Source organism: Apteryx rowi, unplaced genomic scaffold (assembly GCF_003343035.1).
Source record: "Apteryx rowi isolate R43461 unplaced genomic scaffold, aptRow1 scaffold_45, whole genome shotgun sequence".
NCBI lineage: Eukaryota > Metazoa > Chordata > Aves > Apterygiformes > Apterygidae > Apteryx > Apteryx rowi.
Window position 1 is genome coordinate 2,841,170 of NW_020450705.1, and position 19,243 is coordinate 2,860,412.

Sequence of the window (19,243 nt, forward strand, 5' to 3'; positions counted from 1 at the left end):
TCCTTGATTTAATAGGGGTCTCTAACTGTAATAAGCAAGATGAAGCTCAGTATGACCAATTTATTACAAGGTGACAGTATTACAATTTCCATCTTGCTCGTTAGATGAGTGGTGTCTGAAACCATTGTTCTGCAAAGCTGCTAGAACAGAATATTCTTTTTTTCTGATTATATTTTTGGAGAAAAATGTAATACATGATATATGCACCAAACTAAACATCATCTTTAGTAATTTTGTTGTTCTTCAGATGCTTACCAGAATAAACTTAATGTTTTTACATGTAAGATGTGGCAGAAGACAATTTTCAGGAAGACTGTCTGTTGGAGCAGGGTTTTGAGTTTGAGGCCTAGCCTGTATGGTACACCATAAGATGTTTTGCCAATAATTGTATTTCAAATTTGGTATTTTACAGTATTCAGACTACAAGTGGGCAGTGCTCTGTAGCACATTGCATTTGTACTTTTTTCTACTCATGGTTCCCCTCAGGCTTGAATGTGATACAACCTATAGAAATCTAATGACTGGTCTTGCCTTTTTTGTTTGCATGGGCTTTTTGTGGTTTTGGGGGGAGGTTGGCTCTTTTGAGAGGATTGGTGTAGGGTTGAAGTAAATTAATTATGCTGCTTCCTCTCTTGAAGTCTGCTGCTGTAAGCCACGAATAGAGGCACTTGTGCAAGAGGGAGGTGTATAATTGATTTCCAGTTGATCAACAGCCAGAGTGCAACAGTGTGATTTTTGGGGATATCTTTCAACTGAACGATCTTATCAGGAATGCATGGTATTAATCTCGGAGTGCAGTTCAGTTATGGAAAGTGAATGTGAAATTCAACAGTCTTGCTCTGCAGTTCAGGAGAAGTGAAGGGACTTGAGGTTCATGTACTGGATGGCCTTTGAGTTGACTTCTATTTGCAGCAGCCCTCAAGTCTGTAAGACTGGGTAGGTCACTTAATTTCTCACTTGCCAACTCTTTTGTAGCTGTAATAGTGTGATACTACTTCACGTGACTTACTGCAAAATTAAGTACATCATTGGCTTTGGGTCATAGGGATTGTAAAAAGGGATGTGTGTGTGTGTGTGTGCATGTGTAGGGTTCTGAATCTCTGACACTTTTCTCAGTCTCCTTCTGCTTCTCCTCCTCCCCTGTTGCGTGTTGGCCGTAAGAGAAGGGTATTTGGTATCTGACTGAGGTGTTACCAGCAATGTGTTAGATCACAAGCGTAGTTCAATGGCATAGCTGTCTTGGTTCCCTCGAGTAGCTGGTTTACAGGGCAGTTATACCTTATCAATAAAGTAATTAGGACAGGTACTGAAAACAGTAGCCAAAAACCTACTTTTATTTTTTAGGCTTCAGTAAGTTTGAGAAGCATATCTAATTTTGTTGGCAAGTGAGGCATCAATTTAAGTAACAGCTGCTTATTTAGTTAACTATATTTGTCTAGAATTGGCCATTACATTTGCATTATTAAAGATACCTAGTTACTTCTGCTACTTTGTCCGCTTAGAGAGCGGAAAAGGTGCTGATGAGGTAAAGAAAGTGTGGGTCCATGCTCATTTACTATCCAAATATATAGGGTGCGTAAAATGCATAGCTTTTCCCACTGTGGTGTCATATAATGCAGCTAATCATCATAACTCTCTCTTAAATCTCATTAGAGAATCAAAGTAACTAACTGACAAAGCGCCCCAGAATAGCCTGGTGGCAGGTGTTGAAAACTTCTCACGTTTTAGAAAGAGGGAACACGGGGGGAGCAAATATCTGGAGGAGGAGGAGGTATGAGAATAAGCATGATTATATTGAGCTGTAAAAAGCAGAGTTCCTCTCCCCGTCCTTCCCCCACCCAAAAAGTAGTTAGGAAATGGTTTCTTGAATTTGTGATGATATTTGAAAACATATTAGTAAGCTCTTCCCAAATTATTATTTAATTAATTAAAAGAGTTAATGAGTCGAAACCAGCAATTTCAACCATTTCTACAAGAAGTTGAATGTTTAGATTTTACTTCAAGGGTATCATTTTTTAAATCACTAAACATTATCTGAAATGTGAGGAGTCTTTTTGCAGCGACACAGGAAAGAGACATAAATCCTTTCTTTACTTTTTTTAAAATCATTCTGAAGGGTCCTCCAGWAATTTGGTCTGGAAGATATCATTGATTGCAAAAAAACCACAACCGTGATACTTATGTATAAAGCTTCTTTGCTTTTTATTCGGTAGTATATTAATAGTGACTATCCCTGCCTGGCCTGTGTATTGGCACTGGCTGCTGTTATGTGAAGAGTAACGCATGCCTTACAGGTGCTGTTAATACTAGGAATATATTCAATATGTTGTGAGCATGTTAAATTCACCTGCTTGTTTTATATCTGGAATCCTATTCTTAAATATCCCAGCTTTGGGACTGGGTGTCAGGAGGAGGTCTGGCTTTCAAAGATTCAGCCTGTTTAAAAAGAAGAAAAAAAAAATCACGCCTTAAGTGATTAAATAGTTTAGCATCTTTAAACCTCTTTAATCTTAGGATGCCAACACTGCTTTTAAATACTGCTTTCAGTAATTGTAGCTGAAAATGTAACAATGGTACAACAATTTCTATGGTTTTAATAGTGAAAGAGCTGCATGGCACAGGTTAAGATGGCTCTTCCGAACTGCAGTCTTGAGCCATGAGATTACTGCTCATCAAAAAGCACCTACAGATCCTGAGAATATAATCCAGGCTATTACAGTGACTCTCTAGGAAAATGCTAGAATATACTGTGTGCTCATTGCTGACTTTGAAGGTATAGGTTACTTATTTGTGAGAGGTTTCTTGGGATGTTTTGGAGGGTGTGACTTTTTTATTCTAAACTACTGGAAATAAGTATATGGTACTTTTTTGTTAGCTAAAGTTTTGCATCTCTGAGATTATGAATTGCTGATTTTCCCCCTTTTTAACAGGAACAGGAAGGTGGTCGATTACTCACAGTTTCAGGAATCGGATGATGCTGGTAAATGACTTTGTTCTTAGCAATATAATATTCTTGAGATACAGTAGTTTATTATTTTGCATATTAATTGCTTTGCTTCTAGTCATATCTTTAACCTAAACTCTAAGGCGTTTCTGCTCTTCACAGTCTCTGAACTGTTAATAAACATTTGAAAATGTAATGATTCCCAGATGTTTTATATTAAACAAACAATAGTGATAGAAATCTTACTATTTAATGCTTGTATTGTTGTAGTGCCTTTAGGCTGTTGGCAGCAACTGTCTTCTTCCTTGGTCTATGTTATGTTCTGTGGCAAAATCTCCCTGATGCCACTTTTTTTTTTTTTTTTCCCCTACAGTAAAATATGTTTTCAGTTTATTTTAGTGGACTCTGGTTAATCCTATAATGCCAGGCATTTCTGTGAATTGGATCTAAAAAAAATCTTCATATTCTGTGTGAATTAACTAAATATTTCTGGAAGCCATATGGAATATGTTTTGTGTTCTTAGAAAATAGACATGCTGCTACTGTTTGCTAAATGAGGCTGCACTGATAATTAATGGAAACAAATGTGCATAACTCTTAACTGCAGTCCTGTTATTCATTGTATAAGGTATTGTGTAACGATTGTAAAAAGTTACACTGTAGATTACTATATAACAATATACTTCTTCTATCATAGGACAGTGAAAAAAATTTTTGCTCTTAAGGACATAGAGCTATGTATGGATGTTAATTTTTAATAGATTTGCTTAATAACTCTGTGTTTCTGACTAGCTGTAAAAAATATTGTTTCCTCTTATGAAGCTTGTTCTATATTTCTTAATACTGTGTAAAACTTGATTGTACGTTGTATTTTTATTGTGCTGTTGGCAGTTGAAAATGTAAATCTCTAGTTTAAGACAAGACTCTACTTCTATAAAGTTTTGTTTGAAGCTTTGTGATATTTAGAGGGCTTCCTTTTGATATGACTGAAATGGTCATTTTAAGATATAGCTGAGGAAGTCAGTTTGCTGTGGAGCTGGTAGTCAGTTTGCTGGGAACTAGGAGTTTGATTCAAAACCGTTTTGCACTGTCCTGTCCAGATGAAGATTACGGAAGAGATTCAGGTCCCCCATCCAAGAAAATCCGTTCGTCTCCCCGGGAGGCTAAAAATAAGAGGCGATCTGGGAAGAATTCTCAGGAGGACAGGTAAAAGACACACTTAATCTGTTTAAAACTTAAAAAATTTAAAACATCTTAAATTACTGGCATAAAGACCATCCACTTACTTGCACTGCAGCTTTCTTAACACTGTGTCTTACTGTATTCTCATAGCATGCTAGAAAATGTGAAGTAACTGTAACCATGGAAAGGCCCTGTATTTTGTATCTAAGCTTGCCTAGCCTAAATAGGCATTTGTAATGTACTGAGGTCTTTGTTGCAACGCTGTGAACCTTGGTGTTAGCATTTAAATTGCTAGCAACTTTATCTTGTAATCTCATATCATATCTATCTTGGTCACTTGATCACCTTTTGTAAGTCCCACCTTTCAGTGTTCTCGAGTAGGAACATATACTATATGTCCTGCCCATACTGATCTTGATGTAGATAGAGACTTTTTTTTTTAAGTAAGTTTGGTGCTTGGAGTGGGAATTCAGTCACCAGTTTTAAGCATTTAACTTGTCAAGTCTCTTTTCTGTAAGAGCTTTCTTTGTTTTACAGTCAATCATCTTTCAGGCGTCAGTTTGCCTCCAGCTTGTGTATAAATTTGATTAAGGAAAAAAAAAATCTGAGGAATTCAGTTCTAGATTGCCTGACAGAGACTTCATGTTTTTCTTCCTGGGAGAATGAGGGGCAGAAAGACTGTGCAAGTGCAGAAACAGCTTGCTATCTGTTGTGCGTAATAGGTGAATTCCTTTGAACAGTTGCAGAAGCATGGTTCTGTGCTGCATAACAGAACCTGCAGTTCTAGGCATTGGACTAATAGTTGGGGCTTATTCAAAACTGCACGGAAGTAGCTCATCTGCAAGGAAGTTGTCAGAATTCAGATTAGTATGAAGGATGAGATCTGCATGTCTACAAACCTTTTCCTGTATGTGGGGAGCAGGATCTTCTCAGAGGAATGATTGTAAGTGGAATTCAAAGTCAGCAGTTTGAGATGTAGAACTCTCAATCACAAAGCTTTCATAACCAGTCTGGACATTGAGGTCTTCTTTCTTATTCAAAATTGGCAGGGAAATTGTGTGTAAAGTATTTGTCACTTGTACTTCAGCATTAAAACAGCTTTCCAGAGTTAGACAGTTGTAATGGGAAAGAATATGATAAAGTTATGAAAACCAGCAACCAGTGCAATTATCCAGGTAAGTCAGTGGCTTGATGCATTTCATTCCCCACGGTTTTTCAGTGTGCTCAGACCATTTTTGAGGATAACTATTTGGGACAATACACTGGCAATAGTAGTAGGGGTGGTTTGTTAGTTTTGTAGGTATTTTTGTTTTTAATTTCCTGTTTTGTCTAATTCAAAAACAAAGTAGCTTATTTTGATAACTGAGTTGTTATACCAGCATGAAAGAACTCAACTCGGAGTGATGTCCTATAGAATAGTGAACGTGTCTTTGTTTTTTTGTAGAGTGAAGCTATCTTGCTTTTCACAATATATCTATCATCAATGAAAGATTACCATAAGAAACACGATTAAAAATATATATATATATTAGGTCAATTGACTGCTTTTGTGACAGAAATCAGCTTTAGGGATGGAGATTCTGCCAGCTGTTTCTTATTATATAAGCCCAAGGTATCTCTTAACTCTCTTGCACTGTTTGGTAGAATGTGGATAACTTACCAGCAGGGTGTGCTTAAGAAGATTCCCTCCTTATGTTTCTGTGCTGTAAGGTAGAAGCTGAATACAGGCATGGGAATATTCGAATGGTCTGCCTGCTATTGTGAAGTGAGAGGGTGAGACAATTTTCACCCTGGTTTTTAACTGTCCTAGAGATATAAGGGGTTTTTTTGTTTGTTTGTTTGTTTTTTTTTAAACCTTGTAAGAGTTTCAGAAAAGAACTCCTTTCTTCCTGCTGCCCCCAATTTGTGTTGCACTGTTTTGACACAAATGATGAATAGGAATTTAATGCAAAGGTGATGTTATGCAAATACTTCAAACATCTACCTCTATTTCTTCTGGATAAATCTAGTTCATCCATTGCTTGACAGATTTAGTGCTGAGCATGTTATTGTAGCAGTTTGCTTAGGCCATTCTAAGTGTTTTGCTCTTACAATGCTTACAGAAATACTAGAGGTCAAACTGCCAGAGAAGAGCTTGCAAATGCGGATAACACCTGAATTCAAAAACTGTTATTTTACAGATGTGATATTACATAAATAAATTGGGCTAGGCAGCTCCCAAAGCAACTAAATGGTTGACCTTGAAGTCCCATTAGCTTTGGGGATTTTTAAGTGTGTAAGAGCACTTCTGTCGGTACTGTGAACATTGCACAGGGCTTGCGTGTGAAACAGTCATATATTCAAGTAATTGAAATCCATAGTTGTTTGATATAACAAATATAAGACTTAAAACAAGTGGGCCTGATGGGCTCTAGTGTGTTATAAGTTATCTAAACTATTAAAAGTTCTTGAGAAATGTTGTGTGTCAGTTCTGACTACCAAACTTGAAAGTAGCAATACTTTGGTCTATCCTATTTCTTGACCTTTGGCGAAATCTGCAGCTCAACCATTCCTGAAATGTATATTGTACATCAGTGGCCTTCAGCAGAGTATTCACCATTCCTACTTCAAACACTTATTTAATCATTGGCTGGAATGCATGTTCTTAAATGCTGGAAGGAAGTCCCTGTCTGCCTGATGATTCTGGCCAGTGGTAATAAAGAACAAGAGGGATGTGGGTAAGAACAGGAACAGTACCTGCCTGATAGAGATACCCTCTGAGGATTGAAACAGGCACCGCTAGAGCACAACGGGGAAACTCCATCAGAGCTCAAACCATTTCAGAGCTTCTAGTGCTACTTACCTGGGCTACAGTGCTAGTTCTGACTAGCGCTCTAGTCAAAATGAAGGATTCCAGAGAAAGTAATGAGATGAAGACAAGTAGTAACTCTATACATTCAGAATAAAACTATATTATATTTATATACTCAGCCACGTATTAATATAGAAAACTTCAAAATCCTAACTGTAAAAGGGGACACGTCTGGATAATTGTTAGATTTCAGAATGAAGCGCATAGTTCATCTCAGCCTTGTTGTTTCCTGATTGGTTCACTTGAATGTCAGTGTAAATTTATGCTTGATTCAGAGTTTGAAAATTACCTTTTAAACTGTAATAACTACATGTATTTCTGAGTAGTCCTGAAGTATAATGTGCCAATCTTCAAGAAAAGTACATATTTTCATGGCCCAGAATTCAGTTCATTCACTGAAAATTGATGTTTCTTTCATATAGTATTGTTTGGAATCAGAGTTAAAACAGAATCAGACCCTTTCTTTCTCTCCTTTTCAGTGAGGATTCAGAAGAAAAAGATGTGAAGACAAAGAAAGATGATTCACACTCGCCAGGTAACTAACCACATTGCACTGCTAGTGTAACTTCAAAACGAAGACCAGTTTGCAAGAAAGTTGCAGGAGCAGGACTTCGCATAGGACAGAAATTATGCTGATTAGAAAAGCATGCACTTTTCTAATGTGCTTATCTAACCTGGATGCTGATTCTACTGCTTTTACTTCTGGCCCTGGTTTGGGATATCTCATACTTCCTGCCTCATATGATACTGCTGTAAACTTGGTCTTCACAGGTTGTTAATCTCTTCCCTGTGATTCTCATCCATATGTTTCACTGAGTGGTAGTCAAGAAACTTCATTTTCTCACCTTTTCTTTCCAGATGAAGATTTTGGCAGTGAAGATGATGACTTAGGAGCAGATGATGGCAAAGCTGACAGTGACTATGAGAGCTCTCAAAAAAGCAAAAAAGGAAAAAAAGCTAAACCAGAAAAGAATAAGAGAGCCTCCAAATCCAGGAAAAGGCCAGCAGGTAAAGCAACAAGTGTTTTGGTTTGTTGTTGTTTGTTTGTTGTTGTTTGTTTGTTCAGAAAGTCTGTTATGATGATGAAATGCAGTATTCAGTAAGTATGAATGCTGACTGATAAATTCAGTCCCTATATTGCATTGCAGCAGTTCTACACTGTGTATGCACTTCACTCATTACACAGATTTTATAAAGTAGGATGGATCAAAGTGGTACGTAATTCAGCAAGTTTCTTAAACTTTGAGAAGGAGAAAATACTACTAGTTGACCATAGCTACAGGCTTTGGCAGTTCTTTGGTTCTTCACCATTGCAGATAAGTTACAGTTTGTACAGTAAGGAACTACGGTGTTTTAGATGTGTAGTAGTAACTGCCCTCTAAGCATGCTTCATGATACCTCAGACTTAACACCTCTGGAACAAAACATGTATTTACCAGAAGTGCTTTATTGCTGTTCCATGAATAATAGTATGGGTAATGGTGAATGGCAGGGCAATAACACTCTTGTAAAAAGTGTGGCTAGTCTTTGCAATGAAAGATACTGCACAGGTCCAATGTTGAGTGACTCCAGAAACACACTAGTTGTTAGGTTGAATGTGACTGTGTTCTCCTCACAACTCAGTTATTCAGCAAACATCTTGATTCACTCTTCCGTGTATGACTTGACCTTTGTTTTGTCTACTCGCTATCTCAAGACAGTTATGTAGTCTGTATTCTGTGTCTTCATCATAATGTGGTGACTTTGTGCTGCAGAGGACAGCGAGGATGAGAAAGAAGACCACAAAAATGTGCGTCAGCAGCGACAGGCAGCATCCAAAGCAGCTTCCAAACAACGAGAGATGCTTATGGATGATGTGGGTAGTGAGGAGGAAGAACAGGAGGATGATGAGGCACAGTTCCAGGAAAGTAAGTAAATGGGGTTGTATGGCAGAAACATAAAGTTAAAATTAATGTGACATGAATTATATAGTACCAGATATGAATTAATGGATCTGGTCGAACGGCAGAAGGAACACTGTCTTGAATGTGACAGTGCGGACATAAGTTGTCCTACTTGGAAACTAATTCATTACAGCATATCTGTCCAACAGAGTAAGCTTACCCTTTCACATCTAGAATTTTTGTCCTAAGTTTGGAGCACAGTGCCCCTTTAGGGCTGCCTATAAAGTTCTTAATGTTTCTTGCTGCTTCTTGCCATCCCATCTGTTTTGAGGCATTGGTGCTACTTTCAGAGCATATAAAAGTACCCATTATACCTGGTTGATCAAAGCAGAACAGTTTGTTTCATAAAAAGGGATGGATTTAGTCTCTTAATCAACTGCAGTAAGTTCCTGAAATAGTGGGTGCAAACGTGATTTCAGAAAGGAATAAGAATACCACTGCAAAGATTATTTAACTTTTTCTATGTGAAGAGGTTCTCTTCATTTTGAAATGGGATATTTGGTATGGAGTTGGAGCATCTTTTGAGGATCTCACAACATTTACATGTTTCATCATACTAATACTTTATCTCTAAGAGATGAAATCTTCTGCTCTGTCAGAATTCCTTAGTACAGCAGCTATGTGGAAGCTTAACAGGTTAGAGTCCTAATTTCATGTCTCCTCAATCTAACTAGTAGGTATCTCAACCATATTTCTTCTACTTGTTTCCAAATGAATGAAAAGTTTTTCTTCACAAACTTAATTTCTTTGTCCTTTCAGAAGATTCAGGAAGTGATGAAGACTTCCTCATGGAAGATGATGATGACAGTGACTATGGCAGTTCGAAAAAGAAAAATAAAAAGGTGTCCAAGAAGTCCAAACCAGAAAGGAAAGAAAAGAAAATGCCTAAGCCCAGGCTAAAGGCTACAGGTGCGTCCATGAAAAGAAAACTAGCCAGTTTGCTTTAGAAACTGTGTTTTCTTTTTCTGCTGTATAAGACTTGGTGGAAATCTTGGGGGCCAGTAGGCAGTCACATAATTTTGAAGGGCTAGTACACATAACTTGCAATGAATTAAAGCAACCCTATGAAATAATAAAATGGCTTTAATTCTTAGCTAATGAAGAGATTGAATTACTGTGTGTCTCATTGGCAAAACCAGTTAGACTGTACAACTTCTCTGCTCTGACACTACAGTCTGGCTTTCTATGTGTCAATCCAAATAATATAATCCATAATTTTGTTTCAGGCTCTCAGTCTCCATCACATGTTTTCAGTGTAGGGGGAAGGGGAAGAAACCTGAACCAAAGGTAATTTTGGTACACTTCTGCAGGAAGTCTAGAATAATAATAGAAGCATACATATTGGTTTGACGAGAGGCTAGCTCTGATAGTTAATAATGTCATAGCCAATAATTAGTCAGGACTTGTAGTTAAGTAGTATTAAAGTCTTTTTAGTTATCAGTTTTCATTCAGTTCAGCTTCTATAATATGGAATGCAGGAAACGCCATGCATGTGATATGGTCAAAGCRAAATGAAACCTGCTACTCAAGTGTAAATCCTGCTTGTGTAAAGCTATGTAACTTTTGTCTTTGTAACAAATCATAACTTTTATAAGTTTTCTTTTTTTTTTTTTCCTCTCTCTCTCTTTTTCAGTGACCCCCAGTCCAGTGAAAGGCAAAGGCAAGGCAGGCCGCCCTACAGCTTCCAAGGCAACAAAAGAAAAGACCCCATCCCCCAAAGAAGAGGATGAAGAGCCTGAAAGTCCCCCAGAAAAGAAAAAATCAGCCAGCCCTCCACCAGAGAAGTCAGGGGATGAGGGGTCTGAAGATGAAGCACCCTCTGGTGAAGATTAAATGGCAGTTGAGGAAATCTTTGTTTAAAAAAGAAAAAAAAGAAAAAAAAGGAAAAGAAAACATACTTAGGGGTAGAACACGGTTTTGGCTGTGGCTTGACTCATGGGCTTTGAATGCTGTCTTTACTTTCAGCTGTTTAATACAGTGTATCCTTTTTTTAATAAGAGGAAACCCTTATACAGTAATATTTTGAAGTCACTGTTCTCTGTTGGCCATTCCGTTCTCCCTCCCCCACCAAATCTGAAAGCCATTTAAGACAAATTAACAGACCGTTTAAATATATATTTTTTTCAAGGGATACTGCAGTTGTGAAGCAATAAGGTTTGAGACTGATACGTGGAAACCATACTTACAAATCGTTAAGTAGAATAGATTTCCCAGTGCTGGTAAGAATTCTTTAAAACTATTATTCCTTATCTGAATATGGGGAAAAAAAATGAACCTATGCTTTAACAGATTTTTGTTGATACAAGTTTATTCTCTCAGAAAAAGTGTAGTTAATATGAATTCCAATTGAGGAGGAGGAAACATGGGGCGCAAACCTGTGTTTCTTTGGTTCATACAATTTTTTCGTGGAAAGCATTCAGGAAACTTGTAGGTGGGCCACTCTATTTAGAAAAGACCCTCCAACTAGGGTGGAAGATCTTTTTGTCTTTGCTGGATAGATTACCATTCCACTTTAAGCAAATTACAGTTCATTCTATACAACTTCAGATGTACAGTCTACCAGCTGCTCATATCCATCAATTCTATTTTATTTCTTTGAAGGTTGGGTATAGATGGGCAGAGTAGGGAAGAGAAATTAAAAACAACTTAAAATTCTGGTTTCTGTTTGGTATTGTGGAAATTTTCTTTAAAGTTGTTTCAAGGAAAAACTTCAATAGACAATATAGAACTAAATTCTGTAGCTTTTGGGGCGAGGGATGTCCTTTTATCAATGTGAAGCAAAGGATTCCTGTAATGCTCTGGTCAGTCTCGGATCCCATGAGTCACGCTTAAGTGTTTCTCTTCTCTCCCTCCATCTGTCCTCAGAAAGGCTTTGCAGTCATTACCTCTCAGGCTCTCCAGCTGCAGTGTTGGATAGCAGACTTCATCGGTAGTGAACATTACCCCAATACCACTTCCATTTCTTCCTCCTTCCTTCCTATAGTATGGGAGGCTCTGTTCATTCTGCTCCCACATCATCATGTCTGTGTCTAACTGTTGATCATCATTCTGCTCCCTAAGCCTAAAAAGTGCTGTGTTGGGAACAGTATTAAGTGGATGAAGCCAGGAGGAAATGAGGTTTGGAAGAAGTGTAGCAGGGCTATAGTTTTATAACAAAAACAGGATGTCCCTCTAAATGCAAGATACTTGAGACTGTGTGGTGGCATTTTAATGTGTTTTTATCAAAGCAGCCATATCCTTTTTTAAACATAATTAAAATACCCAGGCTTTGGTTTTCAAACCTTAATGCAGAGGTTGCTGCCATGTTTGTTGGTGGAAATATTAAAAACTGGACCTGCCATTTTTCTTTCTTTTTTTCTTAAACCCTTTGTGCTTTCTGTATGTTGCTCACAGTTATCTCATAGCTGACAAGCTTTGCATCTTTTTTTTTCCTTGTCACTGAACTACACGTGTTTTGTAACCAGCCTCTTGAAGGTAACATAAGGCAGCTAATTAGTTGGATTTCTGGTGCACATGCTACCAGGTTTTTAATCCTGTTTGGATTTTAAAGAGCTTTTAGATGTGATACACTAATACAACTGGGAAGGCTTCTTGGCTGAATAAAATAGGGAGCCCGAAGATACTGAGCGCAGTATGGAGCCTAAAACATGGAATGGAATATTAATAGCAGCCAAGTGATTGTCTTGTGTGATTCATAGCCGTGGATTTTATAGAGGCTGGTAAATTACTTTACCGTGGCTTATACAAGTTTTTAAGTTCTCTAACGTTCTTTACTATAATGAAACTACTGTTGCCGTTACAATAAAGATGATCGGTGTTTCCATTGTAAATCTTTTTTTTTTTTTCCTCCCTTTTTTAAGTGGTTTAATTTAGCAGAGCAGCTTAAGGCCGGAGTGAAGTAAAAGTCTTGAAAAAGAAGTGAATGTAATCCCTTCTCCTCTCCTCCACATCTTCCCGACTTCCAAATGTCTGGGAGAGCAGAGTCTCTTGCATTCCCTTCAGTCTTAGTCCAGTCCTTCTTGGGTAATACGGGAAAATAAATGGCCAAACTTTAAGTAACGTTTGGACTAATTTTTGGGGGGTAGCATACACTTTTATGAGTGTCTGGTCCACATAATTATTCCCCTTCAGTCCAGACTATGTCTTGAGCTATTCTTGTCTATTGGGTTCTTAGTTTATGTTTGCTATTAAAATGTACAAGGATTACTTAAACATAGAATACCTCTAGCTGATCTGGTCAAACAGCTGTTTCTTTACCTGCTGGACCAGATTTTTTCTGAAGAGTGTATTTTGTAAGTTCCACTTAATATATATATTATTATATTTTTTTTCTAACAAAGTTAACTAATGTTCAGGCTGTGGAAAAATACCTTTCCACTGTTCTCAGTTCAAGTTTTGGACTGTGGATTATTTTATGCCTGGCAGTTTTGACCCTATATCTTGTAAAATTATTCTGCTTTCTCATATGTTCTTCTCTAATGGCAGTTACAGGATGCATGATGCTTGTCTTTGAGCTTGTGTCACAACCCAAACACTATGTAAATCCTGTACTACTTCTGGGATTTTGTAACTTTTTCTATATCTTATTGGTTTTGCTGATCTTTGCAAACACTAAGCCCAAATGGTCTCTTTCTCGATTAYTCTGTTAGAAATACAGCAGTTTAAATTTTTACAGGTTGAAGAAAATTGTGAAGGCTAACACTTTTTTTTTAAAGTACAAACAACATTTTTCAGTAGCAGCAGACTTAACATTTTTAAATGTCCTTTTTAATTCTTTCATATTAAGCATTCTGATTTCTTGAAGGAAAGCTGTAAAAATGCCTTTCTTTAGGAGCATGAATAGTTCTTCGTGGAGCAGGAAGTTTCGTTCGCAGAAGGCGGCTTTGAAAAGATTCTCTTCTGTTACACAGCTGTAGTTTTGGAGCCTTTGCAGAGAGGTAAATGGATTTATTCCAGAGTTCAGTTAATCTAGTGCCCTGCCCTGGTCTCACTCTTCAAATGGTATTTTATTGCTAACTTCCATTAAATGTCCTTTTCTACATTCTGTTTCTGAATCCACACTACAGCATTGTTTAATATTTGTATGCAATTCATACTGCCTTTAACTGACCGCAAGGCTTGATCAGCAAACAAAATTTCAGTTGGGATTTCATATTAAAGATTACTTGCTTTAATTTCTGTTTGATCAGCATGAAAATGCCAAACATGTTAAGCTACATGGGTTTCTGAATGCATTGTGGGTGAGAGCAAGATTTAGAAGCAGGGCAGTCAAGAAGCTTTTAATTTTGTCGTTTAAATAACTTCCTTAAAGCAGAAGAGCGCGTGGGAGGAGGAGAAGTGCACCTTGCGTGCCTCCTGTTAGGGAATGCCTGGAACGCCGGGGAGGTGCTGTGCCACCGCGTGGCTGTGTCCACCTGCAGGTGATGGGCTCCCAGGGCAGTGGCAGAAGATGCATTTGATTTCTGACCCCCCCTGATTTCTGACCCCCCACTCCCACCCCACTGGTGACGGTCACAAAAGTACAATAGACGCTGAGGCACCCAGGTTAAGGAGGGAGGGAAGTAAACTAACATGCTGGAAGCTTTTGAGCTGTAGAAACTGGTGCTTTGCTTTATGTAATTTGTTTGTGAAGTGTTTATTTTTATAACAGATCATATTGGTGAACACATGGTTTTTAAAAACCACAAACCGATCCATGAGTTTCAGTATTTGAGAAGTGGATGTTCATCTGTTGGGGGAGGCAGGATTTGAAAATGTAAGCAGATGGAGGTTTAAAGGGACACTGTCACAGAATAGCTGCTGGGATATAGGATATGTTAGGGGTTTTTTTGGGGGGGAGGGTGTCCCATCTATATGTGGACATATATATTCTTTATGTAAATGATCAAAAAAAATTTTCCTTGAACTTTGAATACTTTCCTGTAATTTGGGGAAGTTTAAATACAATTTCTGTGCATGAAACTCGAAGCAAAGCTATTTCGTTCATACTGTCCACGGTGACTTTTTTTTCTTAATGTACTATGAAGAATATAAGAGTTCTGAAAGATGACAGTGTCCTTGCAAGAGCACCTCCCCAAACTAAGCGCATCCTTGTTTTAGACTTCCCACTTCAGTAGATGACTGGCATTTGAATGTCTTTTTCATTAAACTCTTTATATTAAAATTAAAACATAAATATTTCTAAGTCTAGTCAAGTTCTCACTATGTGCTGACTCTRTGTATCAACCACTATTAGAAACAACTCTGTAAACTGCCTGCCCCCCTTCAACTGCAGTGAATTGAATGGTTCGATCAGTCTGAGCATGCTCAGTGTGACTGCAAAACACCATTGTGCATATGCTTTGTATATTGGGGCAAGGGTTTTTTATATATATATTTTGGGAGGGGTAGTGGGTGGGATGGAGAAATACTCAATCAGCTTAAGCCAGAATAATGTGTGTAAAAGCCCCTGAAGTATTTTGTGTGTGAGTGCGCGAGTGTGAGTGCGCGCATGGGAGTGTCTGACATCTTATTCCCTTTGTGTTCTGAAAAATTTGTGAGTTTTACTTTTTTCTGCAGAAGCAATTGTTACAAAAAATTGTAAATAAGAGCTACATAATTTTGTTTAACCATGAACATCATGTCACAGTAAACCCTGAACAATTAATTTTAGAGGAGAAAGAGACTCCAGGTAGGGCCTTGGGCCCTTAGCTATCAGCAAGGCATCGTTAGATGGTATGCAGTGAATATTTGTCTTGAGTATTTGCAATCCTCAGTTGAGTTTTTTCAAAAATCAGGCCCTTTGCAGTTCCCCTTCCCGCCCCCCCTTTTTTTTGTTTGTTTTGTTTTGTTTTAATCTGAAGAGTGGTCAGAAAAAGGGGCAGCTGCAAATAGCGTTCCATTTCTGCTGGCCCATGATCAGTGTGTGTGCATGTGGACATGGCTGTCATCACTGGGCCTGATAGGGTTGACAACTCTTGCAATACCTTGACAATACTGAGATCTACAGCATGGTACTAGGAGTTAAGTTTGAATGTAACATTAATGCTTTATTTAAAATAAAAACAACACTTTTTTTTAAGGGGTTGAAGTGAACATGACTTTGTTGACCATGTTCGTGAATTTATAGATGCAACATTCATTGGTAGAATTGTGTGATGGTCTTTTGTGCTACTTAATTTTACATATTCCATCTCTGTATGTACCTGCAAAGAAAGAAAAAAATAACAAAACCCTGCTTTGCTTTTATTGAAGGGTTCCCAGGACTGCATACCTGCTCCTGAGCTCTGTTTTAAGTATGTGTATCCTTCGCTTGTATTTTGTATTAAAAAAAAAACACAAGGAAAAGAACCCTTTATTGTTCAGCATGTTGGAATTGTGTCCCCTCTTTTATTTTTCTCCTTTTTGGAATATATTAAGCAACTCATTCTTCTGTATCTTTTATTTTCTTTTGTAAACTTTTTGGTTTTGTTTAAAAATGGCTTTATAAAAGGGCTTTTATAACCCATAAATGTGACTTGTGTAATTTTTCTGCTATTCTAAGGTATTCTTCTGTGATTGCTTTGTGGTGTTACTTTTAGCAAGGTGTAAAACTGTATTCGCCTTTCATGCTGTCTCTTAGGTTTGAGGTTAATTGCTTTTTAGACCTTAGGCTTTCCCTGAGGAAGCTAGTCAGGTTTTGGCTAGAGCAGTCTGGCAAGTRTGATTTTAGTAGTACTACCTATCAGTTGAGGGAAAGATTTAAAGAATTAAGTCATCTTGGCAGTAAAGGGCACAATCTTTGGTTTCACAAGGTGTTCTGCAAGAGAATTGTGACTTGAGGCTTGAAAGTTCAAAACCTAATGAAAATCAATTATGAGGACAAACAAAACCTTTTACATGACATGCTTGCATCCATGAGCTGCCCCTCAGCAATCAATAGCCTTTCTATTTTGCCCTCTATGTCCCAGCAATGACAATAAATACACAGTCTGTTATTTATCTGCGGGTATTAGATGAAAGAAGACAGAGTCCAGCGAGTATGTACACTAAATCCTTAGGTGGATGTCCTTTCAAATGCAGATAAACTGACCCACTGTGCTGATTGCTTTCTAGATGTGCCATCACATGCACTAGAGGCTATCATGCAAAGCGAGTTTGTGTTTTAAGAAATCTGTTGTGGTAGGTTTTATCTATTTTTCCTACAAAGTCTTAGTTCTGTCTTTTGTGTAATAACAATCATAGCAGCTAAGATGTTTTAAAAAGCATTTGGTCATTGCGAAGTTCCACAGCTGTTCTTGGGGCTATATAATCTGTCAGCCTTTGGCCCTTGCCTGGTGGGGTGATGGAGCCAAGGTGACCTTGCAGCGCAAATGTTGCTTGTGAGCAGCAGAGGGCGAGCCTGGACCGTGGTAACGTGTGTCCCACTCTCCCCCTTCACCAGAATATCCGGGGCTGTCCCAGTTAGAGGAGTATTGTAGTAACACTTGTTTGCGTTTATCTGAGATGAGATGGAARATACTTTGACCTTTGTTAAAGGCTGTACTAAACAAGTGTGGGCTAACAATGTTTTGCCATCATTGCCTTGATAAATCTTCGATCTTGTAGCTTTGTTTTGCTCATGAATGTATATCTGTGTCTTAAATTGTTTCGTCAGGGTAAATACCTGAAAGCATTTGTTTCTGCTAGGATTTGGGGTGAAGCTTCTTCTTGGGGTCCCAAGGGACGTGATTTTTTTCCTTAGGGTTTAAGCACTTACGCTTGTAATGTTATTGAGCAAGCACTTTCAGTATGTCTTGTACTTGTTCTGATTCAGCAACCCACTTAGCCATAAGGATACAGTGGTCTCTGAGACTTTTGGTAGTAGGTACAATTGAACAGGGCACCACGATTACCTAACCCATTCATGTGAGCTTATATAGGAGTTTCTCCTCTTCCCCCAGTTGCAGCATGACATAGTTAATATATCTGCTTTCGGATGCTGTTGTGGGTACTTTGTGAACTGCCATGTGTGTTGCCCAACACARCAACAATCTTGTGTACTTGCTGACAGCTGTAAACTGCTGTCTGGCTGCAGATTCTGTTATCTCTACTTGTTCTGTGTTTATTTTATTCTGTAGTGTGAGGAAAAATGAGATCCTGTAACTTCTGTGTGTTTTGGTATATGGATTCTGCCATGAACAGTGATTCTCCAGGGCACTGGAGCTCAGTGGTGTAATGCACAGCTTTTAGCATTCCTCCCTTTTCTTCTTAAACATACCAGCCAATTAACCTTGACAGGTATTTCTAACTCATAGCCAAGGTATCTGCAGTTGTGTTGCAATCTTGACATGGATTCTCTATCTGGAGCAGCAGTAGAGTTACCTTCAGGAACTGTTGCACTACTTCAGTTGTGGAATTAATTAGTAGTGATGCAATTAGCAGGTGTGGCACTTATTTTGTCCCAAAATTAAATACTACTTACTTAGTCTAAGAAACGACGCAAGACCAGGATCTATGAACTCTTCTTCAAGAGCTACTCTTCTTCACCCTACCACTAAGTCTAGCGCTGCACTTCATCCTATTAGTATACATGCAGCCTTTGGCTGCTTTTATCCCCAGTATTGCTCCTGTACRTGTTGAGCATCTTTCATCCGAAAATCCTCTAGCAGATGCTCTGCCAGCGTAGTTAAAAGTTCCCACTGTATTCACAGGGAATTGGTGCCAGAAACAAATGATTTTTTTTGTTGCATTTAATGGGTGTGTATCTGGAAAGTGGGCCTGTGYAGAGTTTTGTAACTATTACGATGACTGCTGCCAAACTAGGGGGATAATATTCCCCTGGCAAAGACTCTGATATTAGCTGTCCAGTCTCAAATTAACAGGATTTTGCCTCAGGAATATCCTGTTTGTGTTTCTCTGGTAGTATTTGATTATAGGATGAGAAAGAAATCAAAAGGCAGAATTCAAGACTAGATCCGTTTTTTGCAGTACAGCATACTTTGGCCCTATAGGTGACCTTGAAACAGTAAGATTTTTTTAATTAAATGGGAAGGAATTGATTTTAAAAGCTTTTCTTCTGTTCTTGTCCACCTTGCTTCCATGTTGAAGGAAACCTGACAGTATTGTGGAAATTGAGATGTTTCCCAGAAAATTCCCCGAAACATGAAAACTGGTATTTTTAGGTGCAGTTTTGATGCAGCAGGAGACAAAAAGAACCATCTCTAATTCTTTCATTTGTATTTGGGGTCTCTGTAAAGTAAGTGCAAAATGGTAAGTCATGCATAGAAAGGTGCCACCAATAAGCTAAGCTTCTGCAGTATTGGTAAAAAGGCTGTGCTGGGTGTGCAGAGTAAGGAGAATGTGGAGCTCTAAAAGGTATCTGTT

General features: G+C 38.2%; 2 protein-coding genes across 3 annotated transcripts in view; both read left to right on the forward strand.

Annotated features, from left to right (window-relative positions):
• Positions 1-669: 669 nt before the first annotated feature.
• NUCKS1 (nuclear casein kinase and cyclin dependent kinase substrate 1) lies at positions 670-16,246 on the forward strand. Of its 2 annotated transcripts, none has more exons than XM_026077177.1 (8): positions 670-936; positions 2,931-2,980; positions 4,045-4,150; positions 7,457-7,512; positions 7,836-7,985; positions 8,732-8,884; positions 9,683-9,829; positions 10,554-16,246. In XM_026077177.1, the coding sequence occupies exons 1-8, from the start codon at positions 875-877 to the stop codon at positions 10,751-10,753; spliced, it is 924 nt and encodes a 307-aa protein (XP_025932962.1). In that variant the 5' UTR covers positions 670-874; the 3' UTR covers positions 10,754-16,246. The 2 variants fall into 2 exon arrangements, with proteins under 2 accessions (XP_025932962.1, XP_025932961.1); XM_026077176.1 differs by having other exon boundaries at positions 677-936; positions 9,680-9,829.
• A 2,716-nt stretch (positions 16,247-18,962) lies between these two features.
• The window catches only part of SLC45A3 (solute carrier family 45 member 3), a 44,266-nt gene continuing 43,985 nt past the window's right edge, over positions 18,963-19,243 (forward strand). Inside the window, exon 1 of the mRNA XM_026077318.1 lies at positions 18,963-19,129. The gene's annotated coding sequence lies outside the window, so the exon portion shown is untranslated. The remainder of the gene's footprint in view (positions 19,130-19,243) is intronic.

Bases quoted from the DNA above. Each gene is read 5' to 3' on its own strand.
- NUCKS1 (XM_026077176.1), top strand. From the start codon at position 875: ATGTACTGGATGGCCTTTGAGTTGACTTCTATTTGCAGCAGCCCTCAA. The intron at 2,981-4,044 runs GTAAATGACTTT...TGTCCTGTCCAG, and splicing joins TCAGGAATCGGATGATGCTG to ATGAAGATTACGGAAGAGAT. The intron at 9,830-10,553 runs GTGCGTCCATGA...TCTCTTTTTCAG, and splicing joins GCCCAGGCTAAAGGCTACAG to TGACCCCCAGTCCAGTGAAA.